Source organism: Xenopus laevis, chromosome 3L, assembly GCF_017654675.1.
Source record: "Xenopus laevis strain J_2021 chromosome 3L, Xenopus_laevis_v10.1, whole genome shotgun sequence".
In the NCBI taxonomy this organism is placed as follows: Eukaryota; Metazoa; Chordata; class Amphibia; order Anura; family Pipidae; genus Xenopus; species Xenopus laevis.
The window spans coordinates 161,101,801-161,128,792 of record NC_054375.1 but is presented as its reverse complement, the minus strand read 5'-3'; the positions used below and the strand labels follow the sequence as shown (position 1 = coordinate 161,128,792).

The 26,992-nt window shown below is 43.0% G+C and overlaps 1 protein-coding gene across 1 annotated transcript; it reads right to left on the bottom strand.

Annotated features, from left to right (window-relative positions):
• Window positions 1–182: 182 nt before the first annotated feature.
• slc2a4.L (solute carrier family 2 (facilitated glucose transporter), member 4 L homeolog) lies at window positions 183–19,342 on the bottom strand. Its single transcript, NM_001092138.1, is given in 11 exon segments — window positions 183–551; window positions 1,427–1,630; window positions 2,313–2,414; window positions 2,897–3,001; window positions 3,290–3,477; window positions 3,920–4,082; window positions 4,434–4,549; window positions 4,794–4,918; window positions 14,620–14,789; window positions 18,493–18,603; window positions 18,907–19,342. Coding segments are annotated over 11 exon segments (1,530 nt in total). The 5' UTR covers window positions 18,946–19,342; the 3' UTR covers window positions 183–344.
• Between the last annotated feature and the right edge of the window lie 7,650 nt (window positions 19,343–26,992).

The window sequence follows — 26,992 nt, the reverse complement described above, 5'->3', positions numbered from 1 at the left end:
CTACTGTATCTCACGCCCCCTCCTTATCCCTCATCCAGTGAAACTGGGACACTATTGTCCTTATTTACACATTTGCCCTTTGCTCAGAGTCATGGGGTGCAATGTGTCCCCCCTTATGTACAGGGCCCACCCTCTCTCTGTATCACCCTGCAGGGGGTGTGGCATGAGAGCAGGAGGCGGGGTTTGTGAGAGATAAATGAGAGCTATATTTGGGGCACACACACATAATAATAATAAGAATAATATATGTACATAATAATTATATATACCTGACACGTAATACACATATTTATATATAAAAGTCCATGTCCAGTTACGGTGGCTCTGAGGGCTCAAGTCCTGGCCTAGGCCTCGTCGGGGCCCCCCAAGCTCTCCATCTCGGTACTTGCCTTCACCTCCTGATCCAGGAGCGACGGGTTCCTCTTGCGGAATCCATGGGAAATCTCATCGAAGGATCTGCCCCGAGTCTCCGGCACCCGCAAATAAGTGAAGATGAGGAAGGCGAAGAGTAGGGCCCCGAAGAGCAGGAACACGTAAGGGCCACACAGATCCTGGGGGCCAGAGAGACATGTGAGAGGGGCACAAACACCTATAATATATATATATATATATATACACTATATATGGACTTGATCCTCTGATACTCACTGAGTAATCTCATCTCCTTACGTACACACAGCTGGGGGCTCAGGCTATAAACTGAATATATTCCAACTGGGCTTCACTGACTATTGGATCTACTGTCAGAACTGGAGTTTGTATTTCTACTCCTACACACTGAAATCTATGTGCCACTCACTCCCATACTCACTCCTCCTACTCACTCCTCCTACTCACTCCACCTACTCACTCCACCTACTCACTCCCCATACTCACTCCTACTCACTCCCATACTCACTCCTCCTACTCACTCCTCCTACTCACTCCTCCTACTCACTCCACCTACTCACTACCATACTCACTCCTCCTACTCACTCCACCTACTCACTCCCCATATTCACTCCCCATACTCACTCCCCATACTCACTCCTCCTACTCACTCCTCATACTCACTCCTCATACTCACTCCCCATACTCACTCCCTACCCATGCTTACTCTACATTCTCATGCACTATACCCATGCTCCATATGCTGTCCCATACCCACAGCCCATACTCTCTATTCTCCATATCCGCACACTATACCCAGTCCCATACTCACCCCTAATGTGTGTGCCCCTTACCCACTGGCCATTCCCTCAGTCCATCCTCTCCCTCCATTGTTGACTCTCACACTACATTATAGCCATTCCCTCATTAGCCGGCCCAGCAGGAACCTCTCAGATGTCCATTCCCTGAGTGCTGTTCCCTGATAGTGGGCTCCAGCCCTGTCTCTCTCCCTCCCTCACTGAATAGACTCCGCCCCCTCCAGGGCACTGTCACTTACGGCCACATACTGGAAGCCCATTCCGATGATGAAGTTGGAGGTCCAGTTGGTGAAACCTGCGATGGCCATGGCTGCCGGCCGGGGACCCTGACTGAACAGTTCTGCCACAATGAACCATGGGATTGGACCAGGGCCGATCTCAAAGAAAGCCACAAAGCCAAAGATGGCCGCCATGCTGAGGTAACTGAGATTGGGCACCGTCTCCTGTGAGGAACCCACCCAAGAGATACACAGTCAGTCTCACACATACCATTGCCCACCCATCCCTCTTACTCTTGCCTCAACTCTACACCCCTCTCTCCCTATATCTCTATCTCTGTATCCCCCTCTCTCTACTCATATCTATATCCCTCTCTCTACTCATATCTATATCCCTCTCTCTATTTATATCTTTATCCCTCTCTCTCCTCATATCTATATCCTTCCCTCTCTACTCATATCTATATTCTTCTCTCTCCTCATATCTATATCCTTCCCTCTATTTATATCTTTATCCCTCTCTCTCCTCATATCTATATCCTTCCCTCTCTCTACTCTTATCTATATCCCGCTCTCTACTCATAGCTATGTCCTTCCCTCTCTACTCATATCTATATACCTCTCTATTTATATCTTTATCCCTCTCTCTACTCATATCTATATCCTTCTCTCTACTCATATCTATATCCTTCCCTCTCTACTCATATCTATATTCTTCTCTCTACTCATATCTATATTCTTCTCTCTACTCATATCTATATCCCTCTCTGTAGTAACTATTACAACCTGTCTGGACATTACAGTTTCAGTGATATCAGTCCAATATCTCCGTTTAGAAATGGAAGAGACAAGGAAAGACTGACGTTGCTCTAACCAATAACTCTCCAGTCCTCGGCCAAGTTCTCACCTGTAACGCCATTGCCACGGTCATTAATAACGCACAAACGATCATTCCAGCCAATCCCAGCAGGTGAAGTGTGCGTCGTCCCGCCCTCTCTATCAGGAACAACTAGAACAAGAGACAAAACCTGATTTTTCAGAAGTTCCCATAGACTTCACCCACCCAGGCAGCAGATATAGTGACTCTATCGCACACACTCTATTGACATTCCAGGGCAATTGGAAACCTAATTAAAGAGCCAGGAGCTCCATAGACCAACACCATTAGGAGCTCCATTAGCCACCAAAGAGATGGATATAAAAGTGCCATTGGGAGCCGTTACCCCCTCAAGAGATATTATTATTATTATTATTAACATGTATTTATATAGCGCCAACATATTGTGTAGTACTGTAAAGTAAATGTGATTATACAAGTAAATCAATAGATCCGCCAGTACTACTGAGCGCCCTGTTACCCACATAGAAGATTGGCATAATATGGCATAATATATCTGTATCCATGGAATCCAGTCACCACCCAGGAGATATTCCCTGGTATATATATATATACTGTATATATGGATATAATTGTGTACAATTCTCTCTTACCGACACAACAGTAAATGCAGTGTTGACAATGCCAGCCCCGATGGTGGCATAGATGGGCTGCTCCACTCCCGCCTTAGAGAAAATATCCGTGGAATAATAGAATATCTGGAAGCAAAATAAATGTAATTATTAAATATCAATGACACCCTGTTGGGACTCATGTCTGTCTGTCTGTGTCACCCCTTCATGGGGAGGGTCAGAGAATTGGGCTAGGGGGTACCTATCAATTGCCTTCAACATAGACTAGTATGGTTTCTGCTCCCTCCTCTAACACTTACCCTAACTCTAACCCCTGCTAGGCTGGGGCTGTGGGGATACCCCAGGAGTGAAACAGGCACATGTAGGACAATGTCATTATGGGGGGGGGTACCCTAATATGTGCAGAGTACTCACAGCATTAATGCCAGACAGTTGCTGGGACAGTTGCAGGATGATGGCCACCACGATTGGCTGCCGATAGTTGCGAGAGCGGAAGATTTGCAGGATGGACACCTTGGGCTCTGAGTCCATCTGTCTCTTCTCCTCCTTCATGTCAGACAGATCGTTGGTAACATCGAGGAGGCCGGTGAAGCGCCGCAGACCTTATCAGGTGACAGGAGAAACGGGATATTTATCAATTGATACACCCAGTGCCCTAATGCCATCTTGTCTATGGGAGAAGACCTTCTCAATAATGTCCCTACATCATTCACATAGAGGCACGGATACTGCTTCAAACCTGATCTAATATCAACTGCCCAGAGCAGGAGACAATGAGGCAATAGCCACCACCACATGCAATGCTTTCATCTTACAGACTGGCATGGAGTCCTCTCCAACAAAATGCTCAGGCACCTTCAGTGACCAGCTCCTAGGTACCAGCTCCCTCAGAAGAAGCCTCGTTTCTCAACTCCCAGGCACCAGCTCCTACTAGTAATTACTAACCTGCAATTACAGCCCATAGATAAGGGCATTCCCAGGCACACCCACCATAATAAGTAAGTAGTGCCCACTCGGCAGCCCTCCACTAACAAGGCCACTTACTTTTCTTGGCCTGTGCCTCCTGCTCACACACAATGTAAAGAAAGCGGGGGCTCTCTGGGCAGAATGGAAGCATCAGGGACTGAACAGCAGCTGGGATCAGAGTCACCCAGAAAAGAGCCGGCCACCTCGAACTGGATCCAAGGAACATTTCCAGTCCCAGCACCTGAGGGAACATAATGGGCCACAGTGAATAGGGAATAGGGAAAACACAGGTCACCCCAGGGTGTGAGTGTGAGAGAGACCTGGGGGAGAAGCAGAAAATGTATGAGTTGCTGAATAAAGGAGCCAATTAGATGGAGGCATTTGAGAGGGACCTGGGTGAAGATGAGTAAAGGGTCTGATGATAACAATCAGTTGGGGAAATTTCCCAAAAGAAAAGTAACAATGTCTCTGTGGGGGGGACCCTTTATTCCAGCAAGTGGTTATTGGAAAGAGGGAGAGACTGGGGGGGATAAGTGACAGCTGCAAAGGAGATATAAGGGAATTAGAGACTACGAGGAGGGAGAGACAGTACCTGAGCTACTAGGATGCCAATGACAAGAGACAGCTGATGAAGGGTTCCCAAGGCTCCACGCAGGTGAGTTGGAGAAATTTCTCCCACGTACATAGGGACCAAGCCGGATGCCAGACCTGTAGGGGGAGATAGAGAGCAACAATTCTATAGCAATGGGTAAAATGTAAGTCAGATGGGAAAAGGTTAATAGGAAAACCCCTTTGAGGTCAGAAAGATGCTCTACAGGCACCATATAATGTGGGAATGTGCTGGAACAGGTTCCATATCATAAGACATACTGACGGAATGTTGGTTCTATAAAATGTGATACTGGTACAACATGTTGCAGGTACCATATAGTGACGGATACTGGTCGATTACCTGAATATACTCCAATCAGAAATCGCCCCACAATCATCATTTCATATGACTGGCAGACCTGGGAGAGGCCCATGAGACTCCCGGCAAGGAAAGCAAATACGTTGTTGATAACCATCGCTCGTTTGCTGTGGGGCCACGTGGGGAAGGAAAGATAAAAAGAGATTATTGTTCCATTTTTCATACTCAGCAACAGTAAAAAGCAATAAAAGTATTTAAAAAATGCCTGACGCATACTGACTGCTTGGCCTATACTGAATCTACTGATCTACAGATGGGAGCTTTATACTGAATCTACTGATCTACAGATGAGAGCTTGGAACATACTGAATCTAATGATCTACAAATGAGAGCTTGGCACTTACTGAATCTACTGATCTACGGATAAGAGCTTGGCATATACTGAATCTACTGATCTACAGATGAGAGCTTGGCATATACTGAATCTACTGATCTACAGATGAGAGCTTGGCATATACTGAATCTACTGATCTACGGATAAGAGCTTGGCATATACAGAATCTACTGATCTACAGATGAGAGCTTGGCATATACTGAATCTACTGATCTACGGATAAGAGCTTGGCATATACAGAATCTACTGATCTACAAATGAGAGCTTGGCACTTACTGAATCTACTGATCTACGGATAAGAGCTTGGCATATACAGAATCTACTGATCTACAGATGAGAGCTTGGCAGATACAGAATAGACTGATCTACGGATGAGAACTTGGCACATACTGAATCTACTGATTTACAGATGAGAGCTTGGCATTTACTGAATCTACTGATCTACAGATGAGAGCTTGGCATATACTGAATCTACTGATCTACAGATGGGAGCTTGGCATATACTGAATCTAATGATCTACAGATGAGAGCTTGGCATATACTGAATCTACTGATCTACAGATGGGAGCTTGGCATATACTGAATCTACTGATCTACAGATGAGAGCTTGGCACATACTGAGTCTACTGATCTACAGATGAGAGCTTGGCATATACTGAATCTACTGATCTACAAATGAGAGCTTGGCAGATATAGAATCTACTGATCTACAGATGGGAGCTTGGCACATACTGAATCTACTGATCTACAGATGAGAGCTTGGCATATACTGAATCTACTGATTTACAGATGAGAGCTTGGCAAATACTGAATCTACTGATCTACAGATGGGAGCTTGGCATATACTGAATCTACTGATCTACAGATGAGAGCTTGGCATATACTGAATCTACTGATCTACAGATGAGAGCTTGGCATATACTGAATCTACTGATCTACAGATGAGAGCTTGGCATATACTGAATCTACTGATCTACAGATGAGAGCTTGGCACATACTAAATCTACTGATCTACGGATAAGAGCTTGGCATATACAGAATCTACTGATCTACAGATGAGAGCTTGGCAGATACAGAATAGACTGATCTACGGATAATAGCTTGGCACATGTAGAATCTACTGATCTGCAGATGAGAGCGTGGCACATACTGAATCTACAGATCTACAAATGGGACCTTTATACTGAATCTACTGATCTACAGATGGGAGCTTGGCATATACTGAATCTACTGATCTACAGATGAGAGCTTGGCATATACTGAATCTACTGATCTACAGATGAGAGCTTGGCACATACTGAATCTACTGATCTACGGATAAGAGCTTGGCATATACAGAATCTACTGATCTACAGATGAGAGCTTGGCAGATACAGAATAGACTGATCTACGGATGAGAACTTGGCACATACTGAATCTACTGATCTATAGATGAGAGCTTGGCACATACTGAATCTACTGATCTACAAATGAGAGCTTGGCATATACTGAATCTACTGATCTACTGTACAAATGAGAGCTTGGAAGATATAGAATCTACTGATCTACGGATAATAGCTTGGCACATGCCAGAATCTACTGATCTACAGATGAGAGCTTGGCACATACTGAATCTACTGATCTACAGATGGGACCTTTATACTGAATCTACTGATCTACAGATGGGACCTTTATACTGAATCTACTGATCTACAGATGGGACCTTTATACTGAATCTACTGATCTACAGATGGGAGCTTGGCATATACTGAATCTACTGATCTACAGACGAGAGCTTGGCATATACTGAATCTACCGATCTACAGATGGGAGCTTGGCACATACTGAATCTACTGATCTACAGATGGGACCTTTATACTGAATCTACTGATCTACAGATGAGAGCTTGGCACATACGGAATCTACTGATCTACAGAAGAGAGCTTGGCACATACTGAATCTACTGATCTACAGATGGACATTTGTACTGAATCTACTGATCTACAGACGAGAGCTTGGCACATACTGAATTTACTGATCTACAGATGGGACCTTTATACTGATCTACAGATGGGAGCTTTATACTGAATCTACTGATCTACAGATGAAAGCTTGGCATATACTGAATTTACTGATCTACAGATGAGAGCTTGGCACATACTGAATCTACTGATCTACAGATGGGACCTTTGTACTGAATCGACTGATCTACAGACGAGAGCTTGGCACATACTGAATTTACTGATCTACAGATGGGACCTTTATACTGAATCTACTGATCTACAGATGGGACCTTTATATTGAATCTACTGAGCTACAGATGGGAGCTTGGCATATACTGAATCTACTGATCTACAGATGAGAGCTTGGCATATACTGAATCTACTGATCTACAGATGAGAGCTTGGCATATACTGAATCTACTGATCTACAGACGAGAGCTTGGCATATACTGAATCTACCGATCTACAGATGGGAGCTTGGCACATACTGAATCTACTGATCTACAGATGGGACCTTTATACTGAATCTACTGATCTACAGATGAGAGCTTGGCACATACTGAATCTACTGATCTACAGAAGAGAGCTTGGCACATACTGAATCTACTGATCTACAGATGGGACCTTTCTACTGAATCTACTGATCTACAGACGAGAGCTTGGCACATACTGAATTTACTGATCTACAGATGGGAGCTTGGCACATACAGAATCTACTGATCTACGGATAAGAGCTTAGCATATACTGAATCTACTGATCTACAGATGAGAGCTTGGCATATACTGAATCTACTGATCTACAGATGGGAGCTTGGCATATACTGAATCTACTGATCTACAGATGGGAGCTTGGCATATACTGAATCTACTGATCTACAGATGAGAGCTTGGCAAATACTGAATCTACTGATCTACAGATGAGAGCTTGGCATATACTGAATCTACTGATCTACAGATGGGAGCTTGGCATTTATTGAATCTACTGATCTACAGATGAGAGCTTGGCATATACTGAATCTACTGATCTACAGATGAGAGCTTGGCACATACTGAATCTACTGATCTACGGATAAGAGCTTGGCATATACAGAATCTACTGATCTACAGATGAGAGCTTGGCAGATACAGAATAGACTGATCTACGGATGAGAACTTGGCACATACTGAATCTACTGATCTATAGATGAGAGCTTGGCACATACTGAATCTACTGATCTACAAATGAGAGCTTGGCATATACTGAATCTACTGATCTACTGTACAAATGAGAGCTTGGAAGATATAGAATCTACTGATCTACGGATAATAGCTTGGCACATGCAGAATCTACTGATCTACAGATGAGAGCTTGGCACATACTGAATCTACTGATCTACAGATGGGACCTTTATACTGAATCTACTGATCTACAGATGGGACCTTTATACTGAATCTACTGATCTACAGATGGGACCTTTATACTGAATCTACTGATCTACAGATGGGAGCTTGGCATATACTGAATCTACTGATCTACAGACGAGAGCTTGGCATATACTGAATCTACCGATCTACAGATGGGAGCTTGGCACATACTGAATCTACTGATCTACAGATGGGACCTTTATACTGAATCTACTGATCTACAGATGAGAGCTTGGCACATACGGAATCTACTGATCTACAGAAGAGAGCTTGGCACATACTGAATCTACTGATCTACAGATGGGACATTTGTACTGAATCTACTGATCTACAGACGAGAGCTTGGCACATACTGAATTTACTGATCTACAGATGGGACCTTTATACTGATCTACAGATGGGAGCTTTATACTGAATCTACTGATCTACAGATGAAAGCTTGGCATATACTGAATTTACTGATCTACAGATGAGAGCTTGGCACATACTGAATCTACTGATCTACAGATGGGACCTTTGTACTGAATCGACTGATCTACAGACGAGAGCTTGGCACATACTGAATTTACTGATCTACAGATGGGACCTTTATACTGAATCTACTGATCTACAGATGGGACCTTTATATTGAATCTACTGAGCTACAGATGGGAGCTTGGCATATACTGAATCTACTGATCTACAGATGAGAGCTTGGCATATACTGAATCTACTGATCTACAGATGAGAGCTTGGCATATACTGAATCTACTGATCTACAGACGAGAGCTTGGCATATACTGAATCTACCGATCTACAGATGGGAGCTTGGCACATACTGAATCTACTGATCTACAGATGGGACCTTTATACTGAATCTACTGATCTACAGATGAGAGCTTGGCACATACTGAATCTACTGATCTACAGAAGAGAGCTTGGCACATACTGAATCTACTGATCTACAGATGGGACCTTTGTACTGAATCTACTGATCTACAGACGAGAGCTTGGCACATACTGAATTTACTGATCTACAGATGGGAGCTTGGCACATACAGAATCTACTGATCTACGGATAAGAGCTTAGCATATACTGAATCTACTGATCTACAGATGAGAGCTTGGCATATACTGAATCTACTGATCTACAGATGGGAGCTTGGCATATACTGAATCTACTGATCTACAGATGGGAGCTTGGCATATACTGAATCTACTGATCTACAGATGAGAGCTTGGCAAATACTGAATCTACTGATCTACAGATGAGAGCTTGGCATATACTGAATCTACTGATCTACAGATGGGAGCTTGGCATTTATTGAATCTACTGATCTACAGATGAGAGCTTGGCATATACGGAATCTACTGATCTACAGATGAGAGCTTGGCATATACTGAATCTACTGATCTACAGATGAGAGCTTGGCATATACTGATCTACTGATCTACAGATGGGAGCTTGGCACATACTGAATCTAATGATCTACAGATGAGAGCTTGGCACTTACTGAATCTACTGATTTACAGATGAGAGCTTGGCACTTACTGAATCTACTGATCTACACACAGTATGAGAGCTTGGCACATACAGAATCTACTGATCTACGGATAAGAGCTTGGCATATACAGAATCTACTGATCTACAGATGAGAGCTTGGCAGATACAGAATAGACTGATCTACGGATGAGAACTTGGCACATACTGAATCTACTGATTTACAGATGAGAGCTTGGCATTTACTGAATCTACTGATCTACAGATGAGAGCTTGGCACATACTGAATCTACTGATCTACAGATGAGAGCTTGGCAAATACTGAATCTACTGATCTACAAATGAGAGCTTGGCATTTACTGAATCTACTGATCTACAGATGAGAGCTTGGCAAATACTGAATCTACTGATCTACAAATGAGAGCTTGGCATATACTGAATCTACTGATCTACTGTACAAATGAGAGCTTGGCAGATATAGAATCTACTGATCTACGGATAATAGCTTGGCACATGCAGAATCTACTGATCTACAGATGAGAGCTTGGCAAATACTGAATCTACTGATCTACAGATGAGAGATTGGCAAATACTGAATCTACTGATCTACAAATGAGAGCTTGGCATATACTGAATCTACTGATCTACAAATGAGAGCTTGGCAGATATAGAATCTACTGATCTACGGATAAGAGCTTGGCACATGCAGAATCTACTGATCTACAGATGAGAGCTTGGCACATACTGAATCTACTGATCTACAGATGGGACCTTTATACTGAATCTACTGATCTACAGATGGGACCTTTATACTGAATCTACTGATCTACAGATGGGACCTTTATACTGAATCTACTGATCTACAGATGGGGCCTTTATACTGAATCTACTGTTCTACAGATGGGAGCTTGGCATATACTGAATCTACTGATCTACAGACGAGAGCTTGGCATATACTGAATCTACCGATCTACAGATGGGAGCTTGGCACATACTGAATCAACTGATCTACAGAAGAGAGCTTGGCACATACTGAATCTACTGATCTACAGATGGGACCTTTATACTGAATATACTGATCTACAGATGGGACCTTTATACTGAATCTACTGATCTACAGATGAGAGCTTGGCACATACTGAATCTACTGATCTACAGAAGAGAGCTTGGCACATACTGAATCTACTGATCTACAGATGGGACCTTTATACTGAATATACTGATCTACAGATGGGAGCTTTATACTGAATCTACTGATCTACAGATGAGAGCTTGGCATATACTGAATTTACTGATCTACAGATGAGAGCTTGGCACATACAGAATCTACTGATCTACAGATGAGAGCTTGGCATATACTGAATCTACTGATCTAAAGATGGGAGCTTGGCATATACTGAATCTACTGATCTACAGATGGGAGCTTGGCATATACTGAATCTACTGATCTACAGATGAGAGCTTGGCATATACTGAATCTACTGATCTACAGATGAGAGCTTGGCATATACTGAATCTACTGATCTACAGATGGGAGCTTGGCATATACTGAATCTACTGATCTACCGATGAGAGCTTGGCATATACTGAATCTACTGATCTACAGATGAGAGCTTGGCATATACTGAATCTACTGATTTACAGATGAGAGCTTGGCATATACTGAATCTACTGATCTACGGATAAGAGCTTGGCATATACTGAATATACTGATCTACAGATGGGAGCTTGGCATATACTGAATCTACTGATCTACAGATGAGAGCTTGGCATATACTGAATCTACTGATCTACAGATGAGAGCTTGGCATATACTGAATCTACTGATCTACAGATGAGAGCTTGGCCTATACTGAATCTCCTGATCTACAGATGGGAGCTTGGCACATACTGAATCTACTGATCTACAGAAGTGAGCTTGGCACATACTGAATATAATGATCTACAGATGAGAGCTTGGCACATACTGAATCTCCTGATCTACAGATGAGAGCTTGGCATATACTGAATCTACTGATCTACAGAAGTGAGCTTGGCACATACTGAATATAATGATCTACAGATGAGAGCTTGGCACATACTGAATCTACTGATCTACAGAAGTGAGCTTGGCACATACTGAATATAATGATCTACAGATGAGAGCTTGGCACATACTGAATCTCCTGATCTACAGATGAGAGCTTGGCATATACTGAATCTACTGATCTACAGAAGAGAGCTTGGCACATACTGAATCTACTGATCTACAGATGAGAGCTTGGCATATACTGAATCTACTGATCTACAGATGAGAGCTTGGCCTATACTGAATCTCCTGATCTACAGATGAGAGCTTGGCATATACTGAATCTACTGATCTACAGATGAGAGCTTGGCATATACTGAATCTACTGATCTACAGAAGATAGCTTGGCATATACTGAATCTACTGATCTACAGATGAGAGCTTGGCATATACTGAATCTACTGATTTACAGATGAGAGCTTGGCCTATACTGAATCTCCTGATCTACAGATGAGAGCTTGGCATATACTGAATCTACTGATCTACAGATGAGAGCTTGGCATATACTGAATCTACTGATCTACAGAAGATAGCTTGGCATATACTGAATCTACTGATCTACAGAAGAGAGCTTGGCATATACTGAATCTCCTGATCTACAGATGAGAGCTTGGCATATACTGAATCTACTGATCTACAGATGAGAGCTTGGCCTATACTGAATCTCCTGATCTACAGATGAGAGCTTGGCACATACTGAATCTCCTGATCTACAGATGAGAGCTTGGCATATACTGAATCTACTGATCTACAGAAGTGAGCTTGGCACATACTGAATATAATGATCTACAGATGAGAGCTTGGCACATACTGAATCTACTGATCTACAGAAGTGAGCTTGGCACATACTGAATATAATGATCTACAGATGAGAGCTTGGCACATACTGAATCTCCTGATCTACAGATGAGAGCTTGGCATATACTGAATCTACTGATCTACAGAAGAGAGCTTGGCACATACTGAATCTACTGATCTACAGATGAGAGCTTGGCATATACTGAATCTACTGATCTACAGATGAGAGCTTGGCCTATACTGAATCTCCTGATCTACAGATGAGAGCTTGGCATATACTGAATCTACTGATCTACAGATGAGAGCTTGGCATATACTGAATCTACTGATCTACAGAAGATAGCTTGGCATATACTGAATCTACTGATCTACAGAAGAGAGCTTGGCATATACTGAATCTCCTGATCTACAGATGAGAGCTTGGCATATACTGAATCTAATGATCTACAGAAGAGAGCTTGGCACATACTGAATCTACTGATCTACAGATGGGAGCTTGGCACATACTGAATCTCCTGATCTACAGATGAGAGCTTGGCATATACTGAATCTACTGATCTACAGATGAGAGCTTGGCACATACTGAATCTACTGATCTACAGATGAGAGCTTGGCACATACTGAATCTAATGATCTACAGATGAGAGCTTGGCGTATACTGAATCTCCTGATCTACAGATGGGACCTTTATACTGAATATACTGATCTACAGATGGGAGCATTATACTGAATCTATTGATCTGTGTATAGATTGGCACATATTTATGTTACTGATAAAGATTTAGGGTGCAAGACATATTATTGCATGGGCTGGGGGTGACACTCAATGTTTCTTTCCGACAATCTCAGTTTAGACACATTCAGGAACAAGGAATAGCAATGAGCCAACAGTATTGGGATTGGGTCCAGTTTCCTTTAGAGATGAGCTGGGGCAGAGATACTCACGTGGGTATTTCGGGCCTTTGCCAATGTTTTGGTATCAATATAATCTGTGATTCTTGGGGGAGGGGTGAAAGGAATGAAAGAAATGAGCCTGAACATGTCAGAGGTGCTGCTCTCATGTAAATCCTTAGCATTGAGGTTGGGGTCCCGTGGGTTTTATTTAGGGTGAGGAGTAGCAGGGGCCCCTCAGAAGTCTCTCTTAGCCCCATTTCTCTCTAATGTAAGGCGCAAGCAGCTCATTGTGCGTCAGGCTGGACATGAGGAACCGCTGAGAATATAATCCTGGGAGGATCTGGATGGAGAAAATGTCCCCCCTCTTGTGTTCTGTTGCACCTGCTCATGGGATTTAGAGTCTTCCCGTAGTCGCACATTCCATGGCTTTGTCTGGTGATTCAGTGTCCGTCAGTGACCCCTCTCTTCTGTCTCGGGTGTCAATAAAGAAGTGCATCATGGGATTTATAGCCTTTACAGTGGAGTGCAGGCTGCTGAGTACTGGGGTGGCACAAAGTGGTAACACAATGGCCAGAGAGTGCTGGGTGATGTTACTCCTACTAATACCATCTGTTATATGATCAGCCCCCCACCCCCACCTATTGGAAAAGATCTGGACTTTAGGCTGGGGTGCTAATGGCAGAAACAACTGGGTGCTGCACCTTAGTGAATGGGTCCCATTGGGTATAAAGGAGGAGTGGGACCTGGATCTGGTCCCTAGTTATGTCCTGATTCTACATGAAAAGCCTTCAACTAGCAGGAGGAACCATGAACAATGGGCACCAGCATCACATGGAACCAGTACTCACCGCCCCAACCACTGGGACACAACCCCCACGGACAGTGAGGAGACCATTCCACCAATGGAGAAAATGGCGACCGAAAGAGACCAGAGAGTGCGTAGGAGCCCCGGGTCTATCGAACCAGAACCAGAAGAACTTCGACTTATCCATGATTCGTTGTAGCTTTGCTCAATGATCTGAGGAGGGAGGGTGGGCAATGTTACTGACAGGTAGTTACTGCTTTCATTTGTAATTGTATATAGAGCCCAGGGGGGCATTCATAAACTCTATTATATATATATATATATATATATATATATATATATATATATATTATATATATATATATATATGATTTCACCGCATCAGTGGGATTTACGTATGGGAATTTTGTCCTACTATAATACTGGGAAGTAACACAATGGTTAATACCGAGGTGGGTTAAAGCCAAAGAAATGTGGAACCTAATTTTGTATATACATCCCCGACCAATATAGGTAGGCATGACACGGACAGTGATCGCAACACGGGTGGTTATAGGAGGTCCCTAGGCGAATAGTAGATAATATAGATAATAAAGACTACACCACTATGGGAAGATAATACTGTCCAAAATTAGGGGGTGAGGAGAGTAAGCCCCTGGGATTATAGTACCGCTATTTATAGATCGACTGAAGAGAAGGCAAATTTAGTACATTGGGCTTTCTATTGAGCTTGTTACAAGTGAAATGTGACCATGGATAATAGTTACATCCTCAATGATTCTGCAACATAGTAACCTTTAAAACCATTGTAACAGGGTACAAAAAGTAATTTCAACCTGGGATATAGATATGGGTTACATTGTGTTTTGTTTTTAACCTGGTTTTAACTTTACCTATGAGTTGTTGGGCTAAATGAATTACAGAAGTGATAATGATAATATATTAATACATTAATGGTTTAATATGTATATAGTGGGATTTCACATATGAATATTAATTACCTCGTTATGTTAATTATGACATGACATCATCATTGTAGATTCCCACCAATTTATGTATATATTGCTTTCCTGTATGTGACCAATACACTTTGAGAAAGGCCTCGGAGGAGGCCGAAACGTTAGGCTGTAAGCTTTGTAATAAAATCTTTTTTTACGCATAAGACCTGTCAGTGCGGATCCTTTGGATTTCTGTGTATATATATATATATATATATATATATATATATATATATATATATATATATATATCTCATACCGGGTTGAGGGAGGGCACTGCACTAGAAGAGTTAAATTCCGATTCAACATTTCTGCCTTGTGAGGTTTCCAGCAGCAGCAGCTTTTTGCCACCCTGGTAACTTATGGGCTGCTGCAGTTTCTTCACTGGCCCCCAAGCTCAGGCATTGCCCCTGTAACCAGGTCAACAATAATATTACACAACCCTGAGATCCCCATAATGACCTGTACTCAATAGTCTGGACATCCCCAATAATCAAAGTACTTAATTCTCTTGTAGAAACCTAATACTGCACAAACACAACCCAAAGAGCTCCAACATGGTGCATACTGAATATTCTGGAGATGCCCAATATTCCAAGTACTTAATACTCTTATTGAAACCCAATACTGCATGAACACAACCCAAGAGCTCCAACATGGTGCATACTGAATATTCCAAGTACTTAATACTTTTGTTGAAACCCAATAGTGCATGAACATAACCCAAAGAGCTCCAACATGGAAAATACACAATATTCTGGAGATTCCGAATATTTCAAGTACTTAAGGCTCTTGTAGAAACCCAATACTGCATGAACACAACCCAAAGAGCTCTAACATGGTGCATACTGAATATTCCAAGTACTTAATACTCTTGTTGAAACCCAATAGTGCATGAACACAATCCAAAGAGCTCCAACATGGAAAATACACAATATTCTGGAGATTCCGAATATTTCAAGTACTTAAGGCTCTTGTAGAAACCCAATATTGCATGAACACAACCCAAAGAGCTCCAACATGGTGCATACTGAATATTCCAAGTACTTAATACTCTTGTTGAAACCCAATAGTGCATGAACACAATCCAAAGAGCTCCAACATGGAAAATACACAATATTCTGGAGATTCCGAATATTCCAAGTACTTAATGCTCTTGTAGAAACCCAATACTGCATGAACACAACCCAAAGAGCTCTAACATGGTGCATACTGAATATTCTGGAGATGTCCAATATTCCAAGTATTTAATACTCGTGTAGAAACTCAATACTGCATGAACACAACCCAAAGAGCTCTAACATGGTGCATACTGAATATTCTGGAGATGCCCAATATTCCAAGTACTTAATACTCTAATTGAAACCCAATACTGCATGAACACAACCCAAGAGCTCTAACATGGTGCATACTGAATATTCGGAGTTTCCCAATATTCCAAGTACTTTATACTCTTGTTAAAACCCAATAGTGCATGAACACAACCCAAAGAGCTCCAACATGGAAAATACACAATATTCTGGAGATTCCCAATATTCCAAGTACTTAATGTTCTTGTAGAAACCCAATACTGCATGAACACAACCCAAAGAGCTCCAACATGGTGCATACTGAATATTCTGGAGATGCCCAATATTCCAAGTACTTAATACTCTTGTTGAAACCAATTACTGCATGAACACAACCCAAAGAGCTCCAACATGGTGCATCCTGAATATTCTGGAGTTTCCCAATATTCTAAGTAATTACAAACACAAAACACCCCTTGGTTTTTATCCTTCTAATTCTGGTGGAGGTCTGACTGCAGTCAGTATTCAAAAATTTCACAATATCCAAAGAATAGAAAAGAACCCCCACTGGAACAGACTAAACTCAGGCAGTCACAAAATATTATTAACACACTTATTTGTAGTAGGTTAAAAAATTAAAATTAAACACCACTGGTCAGTGCATGAGGCTGAATATGCCACTTATTATTGTTGTAAAGTGCTGTGCAATAAATTATAAAGTGCAGTGCAAAGGATTATAAGTGAGGAGCATAGGAGGCCAAATTTATTGTTTCCCACAACAAATTCGGCGATTAATAAAGTGATACCAAAAATAACCAGTTTCTAAATTACTAGTAATACTAAGGAATAAATTGATAGTTATAATTGATTGACTAAAATGGAAATATATAATACAATAGATTATAAAGTGCTACAGTGCTAAATGGATTAGGTAATCCTTACTAAGATTCGATTAGTTAATTAACTAGGCTGCCATTAGATAGAATAAAAATAAATCAATGTTCAAATTCATGAGAAAAGGAGGAAAATGAAAAAGGAGATGGTGGAGTTGTCCCAAAACTGCTACCTAATTTGTTCTATCCCTGGGACACCACAAAGGTGGAGAAGGCAGAGTAACCTATATTATTATATTATTATTATATAATATTCTAAGTACTTAATGTTCTTGTTGAAACCCATTACTGCATGAACACAACCCAAAGAACTCCAACATGGTGCATACTGAATATTCTGGAGATGCCCAATATTCCAAGTATTTAATACGCTTGTTGAAACCCAATACTGCATGAACACAACCCAAAGAGCCCCAACATGGAATGTACTCAATATTCTGGGGTTCCCCAATATTCCAAGTAAAGTCAATAATGTGAAGCCATTGGAGCCTTACTGCACCCCATGATATTGCCACTATAATTCCCTTATTGCCAGGGTAAGAAGGGGTAATTACACAAATTACAAAATCAGCTCCAGTCTCTGCTCCGTCTGGCAATTAATAAATGTTTCCAAGGGCTCCCAAAAAGAACTGGATCAGAAATACTTTATGAGCATCACCCTGAAACATACCGTGCAGGCAATGACATCAGTCCCCCAATATAAATCCCCACTCCAGACAGACACATATACTTGTACCTTTTGGGGGGCATTAATAACCCCAATGTTATATCCAAACTGGAAAGATCCCAAGATAGCGGTGAAAACAGAAAGGACAAGGGTCTTCGTCACCCCCGACCGGACCACCTGCTGTAAGAGACAAAATGAACAGGTCGGGTCAAATTAGAAATTCTTGCTCAGTCTTTTCTGTGACACAACTTTCCCTGATCTTCCCTCTAGCACCCTAACCTTTATCCCATCACTGCTGATATTTCATCTGGTGCTGAACTACATCTCCCAGCATCCCCAGCCAGCTGCACAACCCTGATTATTTATTGTTCCTGTTGCAGCTCCTTCCCATAAACAGACACATGTACAGTTTCTGTACTTTCAATTAATAGTCTGTGGAGCCCCAGAAAGAGTGCCCCTCTCCCATTCCCTCTGCACACTCACCTGCCCCCCTTCAATCGGCTGGAACCCCCCAGAAGGCATTTCTCCTCCGACCTAAGTAACCCTGAGGGAAATCCTTCAATGTGGCCTTGGAATGGCAAAGGGGGAGGAAAGAGACAGACAAGAAGGTCGAGCACAACTTCTAAAGGCAGAATATGGGACTGGTCTGTAAGTGGGTGAGGGGGGCAGGGGTTTAGGGGAAGAGAAGGGGGAGAAAAGGGGGTACAAGGGAAAGGGGAACTGGGGGAAAGGGGAAATATGTGCAAAGCAAAAGAGAGAAGAAAATGCCCCTTAAGGTGAGAGACTCTCTAAAGTAAGTAATATGGGGAGACAGGGAAAAGGGGAGAAGGAGATGTTCAGGGGAGAAGCAGCCAGAGGGGAGAAGAGAGAAGAAGAAGTTGAGGGAGTCCAGGCAAGGAGTGGGGTAGAGAGTCCAGACAAGTAGTCCAGGCAGGCAGGGAGTCCAGGCAGGGAGTGGGGTTGGGTGACAGGAGAGCTTTCAGCACAGGAGGGGGCCGAGGGGCGGAGACTGAACTGGGAGGGGCAGAAGCAAAAAGGCCGGAGGCAACAGAGAGGCAGTGAGTGGAACAGAGAGAAAGGGCAGGGAGGTGTGAGGGGGGCGGCAGTTTAGCACGAGTCTTACCTTGGTGCTGACAGACACAAGCAAACACACAGCCTCCAGACTTAGAAAGACTGGGTAGTAGTGGCTACATGAAACTGTCTCCTGGTGGAGGGGTTACAGGCTGATAATAGCTGGTATTTCCAACAAGGACAGAGGGAAATGCCAATAAATCTCATTGCATTGGGTGTCACCCGAATTTTATACAATTACAGAAGAGCTGACAGTCTATACGGAAATGATCAGGTGATAGAGGGGGAGGGAATATGTAACAGAGTTGTGATTAATAGACTGGGGGAGTGAGTTCCGAGGGGAATATTTAATAATAAAGGTTATTTATCTTGTTCTTATGCCCAACTGCCCTTCTGTATCTATGGGGGGGACACAGGCTCACCTCAAACTCCTAGGGGTGAAGGGGGGATTAAAGGAGCAGTAACACCAAGAAATGAAGGTGTTTTATAAAATGCAACGTGATATTGTCCTGTGCTTGTAACACTGATCTCTTTGCTTCACAAAAACTAATACAGTTTGTATAAACACACCGCTGTGTAGCAATGGAAATGGCACATGTTAAATGACAGATCAGCTCTATGGAACACCATTATATTCCAAGGAGCCTGTCTGCTATGTAACCCCCATGGCTACACAGCAGCTCTTTATATACAACTGTGTAGTAGTGTTTATACATCAAACAGATCCGTTTTATTCTGCCCTGGTCCAAGTTTATCATTCTGCCCCACATCTCATTGACCTTAATCATCCTGCCCCACATCTCATTGACCTTAATCATTCTGCCCCACATCTCATTGACCTTAATCATCCTGCCCACATCTCATTGACCTTAATCATCCTGCCCCACATCTCATTGACCTTAATCATCCTGCCCCACATCTCATTGACCTTAATCATTCTGCCCCACATCTCATTGACCTTAATCATCCTGCCCCACATCTCATTGACCTTAATCATTCTGCCCCACATCTCATTGACCTTAATCATCCTGCCCACATCTCATTGACCTTAATCATCCTGCCCCACATCTCATTGACCTTAATCATCCTGCCCCACATCTCATTGACCTTAATCATTCTGCCCCACATCCTTATTGACCTTAATAATCCTGCCCACATCTCATTGACCTTAATCATCCTGCCCCACATCTCATTGACCTTAATTATCCTGCCCCACATCTCATTGACCTTAATCATTCTGCCCCACATCTCATTGACCTTAATCATCCTGCCCCACATCTCATTGACCTTAATCATCCAGCCCCACATCTCATTGACCTTAATCATTCTGCCCCACATCTCATTGACCTTAATCATCCTGCCCCACATCTCATTGACCTTAATCATCCTGCCCCACATCTCAATGACCTTAATCATTCTGCCCCACATCTCATTGACCTTAATCATTCTGCCCCACATCTCAATGACCTTAACTAATCATTCTGCCCCACATCTCATTGACCTTAATCATCCTGCCCACATCTCATTGACCTTAATCATTCTGCCCCACATCTCATTGACCTTAATAATTCTGCCCCACATCTCAATGACCTTAACTAATCATTCTGCCCCACATCTCATTGACCTTAATCATCCTGCCCCACATCTCATTGACCTTAATCATTCTGCCCCACATCTCATTGACCTTAATAATCCTGCCCACATCTCATTGACCTTAATCATTCTGCCCCACATCTCATTGACCTTAATCATTCTGCCCCACATCTCATTGACCTTAATCATCCTGCCCCACATCCTTATTGACCTTAATCATTCTGCCCCACATCTCATTGACCTTAATCATCCTGCCCCACATCCTTATTGACCTTAATCATTCTGCCCCACATCTCATTGACCTTAATCATCCTGCCCACATCTTCAATTCTTCTTTGGCTTCTTGAACTTTCCTGTCTCCAGTAAAACTGACGTGTATCAAGTGTATTATTAACAAGACCAAACTAGTGCCTCCTGACTCATTTCTACCACTTGCCTCTATACTAAGAATATATTGTGTATCACTGACTTGCTACTGCCCATAATCTGCCCCCGACCTGCCCCTCTACTGACACTTGTGCACAGATACAAATGAACTTTAGGTGCCAAAGGCAAAGGTCACGTCTCTATCCTGATCCTCCTTGTCAATCAGTTGAGGCAAGTGCTGCACTTGGTCTGATGTAGTTGTACTCTCTGTGTTTGGGAAATCTCATCCGCTCATTTGGCTTTAATTATCATCTTTATGTCATGTACCCACAGGGTCAAACTGGGGGGCCCAGGGACCACTGGGGCTGATGCTGCATGGCCCCCTCCAGGTCCCTCGCCGAGCCGCTAAACCCCACCCCCCGCAGCACTGCACATGTGTGCGCTTTGTATTGCCGTGACCTGCCGGAAAAAGGGAGGTTGCGGCAGGAAGCTTAATCTGGGGAGCGAGTCTAGGGAGCGGGTCTGGGGCCCACCGGATTTTCTCTCGGTGCCCCGCTAGCCCAGTCTGACCCTGTGTAGCCAAATAAATTTACTAACATTATTAACATTTGAAACTGACGCTCCATGCCTTCATCCCATACCACCATTCTCATTGCTCTTCATTCAATCCTCCTTTATCCAAGCCCTCGTACTGTATGTCCTTTATCCATGCCCTCATCCTATCCCTCCTTTATCCATGTCCTCATCCTATCCCTCCTTTATCCATGCCCTCATATAATCTCTCCTTTATCCATGCCCCCATCCTATCCCTCCTTTATCCATGCCCCCATCCTATCCCTCCTTTATCCATGCCCTCATCCTATCCCACCTTTCTCCATGCCCCCATCCTATCCCTCCTTTATCCATGCCTTCATCCTATCCCACCTTTATTCATATCCTCATCCAATCCCTCTTTTATGCATGCCCCATCCTATCTAAGCTTTCTCCATGCCCTCATCCAATCCCTCCTTTATCCATGCCCTCATCCTATACCACCTTTACCCATATCCTCATTCTATCTTATCATTATCCATGCTCTCATCCTACCCCACCTATCCACCATCCTATCCATATCCTCATTCTATAGCTCCTTTATGCATGCTCTCATCCTATCCCACCTTTCTCCATACCCTCATCCTATCCCACCTTTATCCATATCGTCATTCTATCCCACCTTTCTCCATGCCCTCATCCTATCCCACCTTCATCCATATTCTCATTCTATCTCACCTTTATCCATGATCTCATCCTATCTCACCTTTTGCCATGCGCTCATCCTATCCTACCTTAATCCATATCCTCTTCTATCTTATCATTATCCATTCCCTCATCCTATCCCACCTTTATCCATGCTCTCATCCTATCCCTCCTTTATCCATATCCTCATTCTATCTTATCTTTATCCATTCCCTCATCCTATCCCACCTTTATCCATGCTCTCATCCTATCCCTCCTTTATCGCGGCAGGAAGCTTAATCTGGGGAGCGGATTTTCTCTCGGTGCCCCGCCAGCCCAGTCCGACCTTGGGTAGCCAAATAAATTTACTAACATTATTAACATTTGAAACTGACACTCCATGCCTTCATCCCATACCACCATTCTCATTGCTCTTCATTCAATCCTCCCTTATCCAAGCCCTCGTACTGTATGTCCTTTATCCACGCCCCCTCATCCTATCCCACCTTTATCCACGCCAACATACAATCCCTCCTTTATCCATGCCCTCATCTAATCCCTTCTTTATCCATATCCTCATTTTATCCCACATTTATCCATGGCCTTATCCTATCTCACCTTTCTCCATATCTTCATCCTATCCCACCTTTATCATTGCCCTCATCCCATCCCAACCTTTATCCATGTCCTCATCCTATCACATCTTTATCCATGTCCTCATCCTATCCTACCTTTATCCATGTCCTCATCCTATCCCACCTTTATCCATGTCCTCATCCTATCCCACCTTCTTCCATGCCCTCATCTTATCCTGCCTTTATCCATGCCCTCATCCAATCTCCCCTTTATCCACGACCTAAACCAAGCCCTACTTTATCTATGCCCTCATTCTTTCCCGCCTTTATCCATGCCTTCATTCAATCCCGCCTTTATTCATGCCATTATCCTATCCTGCCTTTATCCATGCCCCTCCTTTTTCCACGCCCTCATCCTATCCCTCCTTTATCCATGCCCTCATCCAATCCAACCTTTATCCATGACCTCATCTAATCCCTCCTTTATCCATGCCATAATCCTATCCTTTATCAATGACCTCATCTAATCCCTCCTTTATCCATGACATAATCCTATGCTTTATCCATGCCCTCATCCTATCCCACCTTTCTCCATGCCCTCATCCTATCCCACCTTTACCCATATCCTCATTCTATTTTACCATTATCCATGCTCTTATCCTACCCCACCTATCCACCATCCTATCTATATCCTCATTCTATAGCTCCTTTATCCATGTTCTCATCCTATCCCACCTTTCTCCATGCGCTCATCCTATCCCACCTTTATCCATATCCTCATTCTATCTCACCTTTATTCATGCTCTCATCCTATCTCACCTTTCTCCATACCCTCATCCTATCCCACCTTTATCCATATCCTCATTCTATCTCACCTTTATTCATGCTCTCATCCTATCTCACCTTTCACCATTCCCTCATCCTATCCCTCCTTTATCCATACCCTCATCCTATCCTACCTTTCTCCATGCTCTCATCCTATCCCACCTTTATCCATGTCCTCATCCTATCCCTCCTTTATCCATACCTCATCCTATCCTACCTTTCTCCATGCCCTCATGTGTGTTATACATGGTACCGGATAAAGCTCAGGTGATACAGATAAAGAATTAGGGGAGACAGAGGACATTGCATTCAATGATCCCATGGCGAAAGGGGGACATGAGATGGAAAAATGCCATTAGTTGGTTACAGAAAGCTGGGACATTTGTAGAGTGAGTGGGGTTTGAGTGGGTCATTTGGGGAGTGGCCAGGCAGATGTTAGAAGTGAGGAGAATATTTATTTTTAGTCTATTACCCTTATAACTTAGTTGTATGGGACTCCTTCATTTCTGTTGGTGACCCCCAGGTGTTATTAAATGCCGCTTGGCATCATATCTAACCAGTCTCCTTTATATTACACTCACTATAACAGGTAATTGCTATGGGGCCCAGGGCATGTGCCATAGTTTAACCCACTGGTGAGTTTTCTATCAGGTTATGTTAGAACTGGTAATGCAGCCTTCGATTGTAAGCTCACTGGGGCAGGGACTGATGGGAATGTGATAGGGACCTTAGATTGTAAGCTCACTGGGGCAGGGACTGATGGGAATGTGATAGGGACCTTAGATTGTAAGCTCACTCGGGCAGGGACCCATGGGAATGTGATAGGGACCTTAGATTGTAAACTCACTGGGACAGGGACTGATGGGAATGTGATAGGGATCTTAGATTGTAAACTCACTGGGACAGGGACTGATGGGAATGTGATAGGGACATTAGATTGTAAGCTCACTGGGACAGGGACTGATGGGAATGTGATAGGGACCTTAGATTGTAAACTCACTGGGGCAGGGACTGATCGGAATATGATAGGGACCTTAGATTGTAAGATCACTGGGACAGGGACTGATGGGAATGTGATAGGGACATTAGATTGTAAGATCACTGGGACAGGGACTGATGGGAATGTTATAGGGACCTTAGATTGTAAACTAACTGGGGCAGGGACTGATCGGAATATGATAGGGACCTTAGATTGTAAGCTCACTGGGACAGGGACTGATGGGAATATGATAGGGACATTAGATTGTAAGCTCACTGGGCGAGGGAATGATGGCAATGATGTATAATGTCAGTGCAGAGGAGTGGGTCAGCAATATATAAGTTGGAGGGTAACAGTGACTGGGGCAGTGGTGCAGGGAATACCCCCCCCCCCTCTGTCTGTCCCTGTGTCCAAGTTTCTCTCCCCCTTCCCCAGTCCTGTCTCTCCCTCCCCCCAGTGCACGTCAATAAAAGGTCGGGGGGCCAGTGCAGCTGTTGTCCGGGGGGGGGGTGGGAGCTGAGGGGCACCGTGTCCTTGGCTTGTGACTGGGACTAAAATATCAGGGTAACCCGATCCTGAGCGGAGGGGGGCAGGGGCTGCACGAGACCCTTTGCGTGAGGGGGGGTCTTGTCTCCCACGTGAAATAAGGTTAATACTCTTTCATTGTGCACTCCACCCCCTTAGATTGTAAGCTCTTTGTACCAGACTGCCATTATACCATTAGATTGTAAGATCTTTGTACCAGACTGCCATTATACCATTGGATTGTAAGCTCTTTCTACCAGACTGCCATTATACCATTAGATTACCAATAGATTGTAAACTCTTTGTACCAGACTGCCATTATACCATTAGATTACCAATAGATTGTAAACTCTTTGTACCAGACTGCCATTATACCATTAGATTACTGAGTGTAAACTCTTTGTTCCAGACTGCCATTATACCATTAGATTACCATTAGATTGTAAACTCTTTGTACCAGACTGCCATTATACCATTGGATTGTAAACTCTTTGTACCAGACTGCCATTATACCATTGGATTGTAAACTCTTTGTACCAGACTGCCATTATACCATTAGATTGTAAAATCTTTGTACCAGACTGCCATTATACCATTAGATTGTAAGCTCTTCGTACCAGACTGCCATTATACCATTAGATTACCATTGTAAGATCTTTGTACCAGACTGCCATTATACCATTAGATTACTGAGTGTAAGATCTTTGTACCAGACTGCCATTATACCATTAGATTGTAAACTCTTTGTACCAGACTGCCATTATACCATTAGATTACTGAGTGTAAGCTCTTTGTACCAGACTGCCATTATACCATTAGATTACCATTGTAAGATCTTTGTACCAGATTGCCATTATACAATTAGATTGTAAGATCTTTGTACCAGACTGCCATTATACCATTAGATCGTAAGCTCTTTGTACCAGACTGCCATTATACCATTAGATTGTAAGATTTTTGTACCTGACTGCCATGATACCATTAGATTGTAAGCTCTTTGTACCAGACTGCCATTATACCATTAGATTGTAAGATTTTTGTACCTGACTGCCATGATACCATTAGATTGTAAGCTCTTTCTACCAAACTGCCATTATACCATTAGATTGTAAACTCTTTGTACCAGACTGCCATTATACCATTATATTACCATTAGATTGTAAAATCTCAGGAGCTCACACTCAGCCCTTAGATACCTGGGAGCATTTACTTGTGGGTCTACTTATTATTGAGGGTACTTATTCCTGAGAGTATTTATACCTGGGAGCACTTATACCTGGGAGCACTGGTATCTGGGAGGATTTATACCTGAGTGGACTTGTACCTGGGTACAGTTATACCTGGGAGCACTGATACCTTGGAGTTCTTATAGCTGGGACGATTTATACAAGGGAGCACTCATACATGAGAGCTCTTATAC